Below are 7394 nucleotides of genomic sequence, written 5' to 3' on the forward strand. Positions count from 1 at the left end.
GGCCGAACATGCTCAGCATGTTCGGCCGACCCGAAGTGCAGAAGGAGTTCGACTCAGCCGATCCAACATCTGGATCGGCTGAGCCGAACCTCCGGCAGGCTTCTCACTGCTGTTCGGGCTATTCTTAAAGATCTCGCCCTCTGCTGATGGACCTGATGGGGAACTGCAGCAGAGGGCTGGTACAGTGCTAGTTTACTATTGGCTATTGCAAATTGAAATAGCCAATAGTAATGTCCCAATGCTTTTCATGGGAAAATGCTTTTTTTTTTTCTTTTCTATTCTGACATCCCTCGTGTCAGAATAAAGAAAAAAAGACACAGCGGGGTTTCTCTCCTTGGCGGCCGGGAGCAGGAGACTCCCGGGGCGCCAGGGAGAGTTAGCTGTTTGGAGATCAGTGTCCCTGGTTAGCAGGTAACCAGGGACGCTGATCTCTCTGAAAGTGGCCGGAGCCAGCCGTAAGCTCCGCCCAGCTGTCAGAAGCAGGCTGTCGGCCAGCTTCGGCTTTCAGCACGGCTCAGCCGAGCCGTTGCATATGTGTTCGGCTCGGCTGAGCCACTCGGCCATGATTGGGAGCTGTACGGGCAAATTGTGAATAGCCCGTACAGCACCCCTTCGGTTCTACTGAACCGAAGGGGTACTGGGGCCAAAGCTAGCCGAAGGATCGGCCGAAGCTACGGCCAGATCCTTCGGCAGCTTCGTGACTAGACCCCTAATTCTGGCACCCATTCAGACTTTAGTTACTGCCCAAGTGTAAAACGTTTAGTGGTACAGAAATTGGTCCATAACAATAGGATCCAGAACCAGCAAACTTTTTATTGGAGTTGAATAGCTTGATGTATTCCTGAAGGCCTTATAAATAAGCATAAATGAGCTAAACACATCAAGGTGTTCTGTAATATCAACTTTGTAGCTTAACTCTTTATTTAAAAGCTGATATGCTAGCGCCCTCTGGTTTCCCGACATGGCTGACTTCAGCATCAGTTGTGATGGAAGAAGAAGCAGCAAGGGAGTGTAGTCTAGGTCAGTATAAGAGGGTTGGGGAGGCCCCTTTGCAGGAACACTGTCACTTTACCTTGCATGATGCACGGTAACAGTGTCTCTTTATAGTAAGTATTAGCCAAATTACAGTAGTAATATTTTATTTCAAGTAATATCTAGTAATGTAGGCCACAGGAATGATAAGACAGTCACCAGATCTGACCATGCTCCTTTGTCTGTTGAAAAATGCTTAGCCCATACAGCACTTTTATTCCACAAACATCTATGTGCATTTTGGTAGGGCCAAGCCTTACAATCTAATTGCCAATATACATAGGAGAAGCAAGATCACCATCTGTGAATTCTGTAATGCCTTTACCACAAGGTACAGGCGACATTTTCATCCATAGACTTTTCACTTGAAAAGAGTCAGAATGTTGCTGGAATGAAAATTGGGTCAATTGGAATTACTACTTCTGTAGCGGAGTGGCCACTTACTCACCATGCTCAAATGCAGGTGCCCTTTAGCTCCATTTCTCAGAAGTCCCTGGATTTCTGAACATGCACAGGGAGTTCCATACTAAACCTGTTTTGCATTATTGCTGCTAAATTTGCACCTGTTTACAAAACTGCAAGTTACCGTAGTTGCTCCCTGTGTGATCATTTGGCTGATTACCCTTTCTGTTAAACTTGGCATTCACGATCAGGATCAGCCATGTCAGACAATATTGATGGGAGTATTGTGACAGCAGCACCCTGTAGTACATCTCTAGAGCGAATCAGACAGAAAGCATAAGGTGGCAAAATCCCCCCTGCAATATGTACTGGAACTGCAAGACATAACATAGGTACGCCATAGGGAAAGGGGCCAAGTGCGGGGGCCCAGCTGGGATGATGTGGACGGATGGCTGAAATGGACTGCTGTCTGACAAAGTCAGACAAAACTTGTAAAATAAAGATAAAAGCAACCCCAATTTCAAGTTCCACAAACTGTTAGAGGCGGCCACAGCATGTCAAGAGCAGACAAATACAGGCTCAGATGCACCTATAGCCATTGTATGTAGTAAATCGATAGACCCAAGTGCAACTAAACTGATAGCTCCATGGGATGTGGCATCTAGAAATTGACAGAAGGGATGGCTCAGCTTCAGACAGAGTTATCTGTCTTGAAGCACTAACAGGAATATTCTTCTGAGGGATAAGGTGGGGATGCCTCTTTGTTGAGACAGCCAAGATGAGAAAGGTCACCATTGCTGTGCTGGGGCTGTCAAGAGTTTTGCCAGTTAAACTAGAATGCCAGTTAAACAGTAGTTAAGCAGTGAGGTGACAAAGTCGAACAACCCCCATTCAAGAACCAAATATGTGGTGGTTGACTGTCCTATTATTTGTGAATGCTTTGATAGCCAAGAGATTACATGTCTTATTGATACTACTTTGCAAGTCACTACCCTGCCAGAACCAGTGTTCCATCAATACTTTACTAAGAAGAAGATGACAATGGATCTCATTGATGGCTGCCAGTGAGCTCCACCTAGAAACAGTTGGGATTACATGGATGAAAGTGGAGCTGTGGGGGCAGGTGTAGGAGAAGGGCATAGTGATCACCTGCTCCTTTAAGAAAGGGCATTGTGGGTGATGTTGGACATGAATAAAATTCGGAGGCTGAAGGCTGAACTAGCTTACTAGCAGCAAGAGGCACCCTGAACACTTGGGCCCACTAAGAAAATCAGACAACTGATGCATATTCTGGAAGTACTGGAGGGCCCTGAGGCGTGCACTGTAAACATCTGAGAAAATGATGGCAGTTTTCCCTTTGGGGCAGAGGTTGTGGTACCACCTAATCAAGAATGCATACTCTCCATTAATGTCAACTCTTGCCATGCATTGCAAGGCTTTACTATCCTCATGTCATCCAAGCCCTCCAAAGTGGCTTCTTTTGTTGCTAGGACCCTGGGACAACAGCAGATGAATTGTCACTAATTACAGATATGATTGCCCCCAATGTGGGGCGCATAGAGATACAAGAGTTTGATGGTCATTGCTACGTGGCAACAGTGAATATGACTCAATGCCTGTAAGGAACAAACCAAAAGTGGGAAGGAGAGCAAATCCTACAACTCACCATGAGGAAATGACACCTACTGAAATTTTAGTGGATAAGTGGTGAGAAGTGTTTTCATCTATCCTGTGTCCAGGGACAATCATCTCTCCCGAACTCCATGTGATCGTACCATGTACAATTACATGTACCATGTACAATTACATGCGGCCATCACCCTGTCATTAATGTAAATGGGTACAGGGGCTTCATCTGAACAGGCATACCTGGGATTTCTGAGGCAAGAAATCATAGGTTCTTTCCACACAAATCCCAGAATGCAGCATAAGCCCCTGTGTGAATGGGGCCTTACACTCAAGAAATATCTTATAAAAGTTTCTGTCTCTTGATAAAAAGCGTGATGTTATGCAACTGAATAAATTCATAATGTTAACACTCCAAAAAAAAGATCCTTTCTAAAAAGTGACATTTGTTTTCAGCTGCGTCCAGTGAGAGCAGAAAATGACAGCAACATGTCTAAAATAAAGATTCGGCAATGTCCACATAAAGTACATCTGCAGAGGCATCTATGAAACAGGATTATTTCTACAGTAGAAACCAAATGTGCTCAAGCAGTAGTGCGCTGGCATCTGCTTTGTATAACTCAACCAGCAACAATATATATATATAAGGTAGTTGTTTTAACTGTTTATTGATTTGTATTTCTGTTCATCCAGTCCCAAAATGTACACAACTCTATCACACTGAACAGCCCTGTTTCACCAGATATTTTCTCTGCTGTTATAAAGTAGCACTTACAACTCTTGTTCCTCCTGCAGTCTGCAACTGGACAGTGAAGGCAGAAGCAGCAGACTGATGAGCTCATCTTTGCTATCTCCTCCTATCAGTGTGCTTCGTTCCCTGCAGCACAACAACAGATTGGCTTCTCCCTCCCCCAGTCTGAGCTCTGCTGTACAGGGACTGAAAGGTCAAATGCATGAGTGCAGAGCTGAATTAATCTATATTTCTTGTATCTGCCTGCAGTTCAGCTTTAAAGCCAAACTCCGGGTACAAATATCTTACTGGAGTACAGTAGGATGTACAGCACCTTTTCTAAAAACACACCTGCTGTATTCAGTACTGATTTATTTTCCCACAAATCATACATAAGAGTGGAAGACCAGCTCCTAATGAACCTCCGTGCCCACTGTGGCATTAGCGCTGCAGGTCTCATAGACCCAATTGCTGTGTTAGCATCTCCATCCCCCTCTCCTCCTGGCCAATCACAAAGCAAACAGCCCCAGTTCACAAAACAAGCATTCGCTTTTGTGATTGGTCAGGAGGGGGACAGAGATGTGACTGCAGCACTGTAGTCTATGAGACTTGCAGCACTAGTGCCGGAGTGGGCAGGGAGTTCATTGGGAGCTTGCCAAGATCAGCCCGAATCTGTTGTGAAGGCTGACAATTTCTTCACAATGCTTAGACCTAAAGAGGTGAATGAGGGCTTGTTTTAAAGTGTTTTTACTGCTTGCTCAGAATGAGTGAAAACTTTAGTGAACCCGAGGAGGTGAGTATTTTCTGCATATTAGGAAGTACCATTTTTTGAACCATAAATGTAATACAAACACTTACTAGTCCATGGAGTCCCACATTGTATTCCTTGCAGCTAAAGTCTTCTGCTCCCATGCCGCCATATTGAGAAAAGATCCTGTGCATGCACAGAGGAGCTGTGGGTCTTTGCCAGGTGTCCAGGACTGGCAGAGATCCACAGTGGTCTGTGCATGAGCGGGGTGACCTCATACATGCACAGACATGCAATGGGTCTTTGGCAGACATATGGTATGTTTGTGCATACGCAAGAGCTCGTGCTAAAATACTGCTTTTTGGGATGTGTGACATAGGCATCCCAGGTGGCAATAGGTGGCCACCTAGACAAGGATTCACGAGGTGGAACCCTCCAACATTTAAAAAAGGTATTCACTCTTTTTAAAAAAAAAAACTTTCTGCAATTGTGTAAGAGGGAAGGGGAAGGAGGCAGATGGGAGGACCTTCTTTTTTTGGGTGGAGGTCTGCTAAAAGTTTCATATACATGTGAGGAAGTTCCATAGCTTTAGAATTTGCTGTTCAGCATGGCACTGTTTGTTTGTTTAGTATCATTAGCCATCTTAGGCAGAGGAGAGGCGGTGAAGAACACACCCAGCACACATTCAGTGTCCTTCCAAAGGATTAGCTGACAGGATGTCCAAATTATGTAACTAAGTTCCTCTCCTAATAATAGCAGTATGTTGTGGTATTACTTGTATAAATGACATCATCTCTTTTATGAACTGCGTGGATGTTTAAATAAAATATTTTGACCATGTGATTAATTTTTTTCCCATTATGACGGTGTTCTCTACGAAGCAGTAAACAAACAGTTCAAAGAGCAATACTCAAGGTCATAATGGTGATTACACCACAGAATAAAGGGGTTATTTAGGGTTACAGGATTTTCTTTCTGCTATGGGACTAATCCGATTTTTGATTTAGGATGTTTTGCCCCTTTTGAGAGAAGTAGGAGACTAGAATTGTTTTGGGGGTTCAGTAGAATTGAGATGATAGATTAACAATGTTGATGTAATTTGAGATTATGGGGCTTTTTGTAGATAAGGCACAAAGCAATGTCCAACATATAGTGACCCTTTGTGACCAATTGGTAATCACCTTTCATTGTCCTGTATTCTTAGCTAGCAGAAGATGAAAAGTTGACATGCACATTCATATCATCACTGGGACTTAATTCATTAACTTTTTACTGTGATTGATGTGTATTTTACAATATATTAACATTATTCAAAATATGACATGCCAGGGCATTGCATACCAAATGTTTTTTTTAAAGAGAACAGAAAATTGTAGGCAAGACATTAAACTCATTGCTAAGTATGGTAAGTGAAAAGTCATTTACTCATGTTTGCATTTTATTTTTTTGGTCACCATGTAGATGTAAATACTATGGAAGGGAATTTATCAAAACTGGGCCAGAGCCTAGAGCAGTTAACCATAGCAACCAATCAGCCCCTTCAGTTTATTCCCATTAAGCAAACATTGTATTTAAGTTTGGTGTTAAAGATGATTGCAATTACAGAGCCTTTATCCCTCTCTGTCAGTCTCCTCCCCTCAACATTTCTTCTACTTCTCCCTCCATGTATCATAGGATTTCCCATTGAAGCCAGTCATGACAAATAAAACTATGTCAGTCCACAAAGGAAAAACTTCCACAGAGAAACATTCATAGGTAGGCTCTAAAGATAAGTACAGCTTGAGAAACAGGTGCCATAATTACCCTTCAGCCCTTATAAAAAATATATATAAACAAAAATATATTTTAAGAAAAATATATTTTGCTGGATTTATTTGATGTTTTTGTTCTTTAATTGAATAACATGCTTTAATCACTGGCTTAACGGGTTTTTTTCAATGTTCTAACCAGCCTAGAGTCACGCCTGAAGGAGAGTATCTACCACTGGACCATACGGATGTCAATGTTGGGTTTGACAATGGCACAGACAGAATCTTCCTTGTGTCTCCAGTTACTATTGTCCATGAGATTGATGAAGAGAGCCCACTGTATGAAATCAGTAAGGCAGACTTGGAAACTGGTAACTTTGAACTAGTCGTCATTCTTGAAGGCATGGTAGAGGCTACAGCAATGACCACGCAATGCCGTAGTTCATATCTTCCATCTGAGATTCTTTGGGGGAACAGATTTGAACCAGTCCTGTTTCAGAAACGTAATCATTATGAGGTGGACTACCTACACTTCCATCGTACTTATGAAGTCCCTAATACACCCACATGCAGCGCCAAAGAGCTTTCTGAAAGGAAATATTCCACAGTGACCCGAAGTTCATTCTGCTATGAGAATGAAGTAGCCCTTAGCTGCATCTGTGATGAGGAACCACCTGCCCTTGTGGACACAAAAACATTGAATGCTGAAGTATCTCTTGAGTTAGACATACTTAGGGTTGTGGATCCCCTAGAGGAAATATTGCTAACATGATTTTCCAAATGGATTTTACTCGACCGTTAAATAGTTGGGTTTTGTTTGGTGGGAACATAGCAGAGATCTGCTACAAATGAGGACACTACATCTTTTACATCTTTTACAGGAAAGAAAGACATGTTTGATGAGGAAAAAGTCATATTTGCTGGACAAAATTAAAGGTGTGAGCTAAACAAAGCTTCTACTGGTGCTTGTATAGCATCAGGCTTTGTTCAAGTGGTTAATGGATACTCAAATCATCTGCTTTAACAATGCTAGATTGCTTTATTTAATTTCCTTCTTCTCAGCAAATGCAGCTTTTGCACTTTGTTTGGTGATCACAAGTAAGAGTTT

The 7394-nt window shown here is 42.6% G+C and overlaps 1 protein-coding gene across 1 annotated transcript in view; it reads left to right on the forward strand.

Annotated features, from left to right (window-relative positions):
* The window catches only part of LOC108794947 (ATP-sensitive inward rectifier potassium channel 14-like), a 12569-nt gene extending 5511 nt beyond the window's left edge, over positions 1-7058 (forward strand). The window contains exon 2 of the mRNA XM_018566098.1: positions 6489-7058. Coding sequence (XP_018421600.1) covers positions 6489-7058 — 570 coding nt within the window. The remainder of the gene's footprint in view (positions 1-6488) is intronic.
* Positions 7059-7394: the final 336 nt, after the last annotated feature.

This window comes from Nanorana parkeri, unplaced genomic scaffold (genome assembly GCF_000935625.1).
Source record: "Nanorana parkeri isolate BGI_ZX_2015 unplaced genomic scaffold, ASM93562v1 scaffold917, whole genome shotgun sequence".
NCBI classification, from domain to species: domain Eukaryota; kingdom Metazoa; phylum Chordata; class Amphibia; order Anura; family Dicroglossidae; genus Nanorana; species Nanorana parkeri.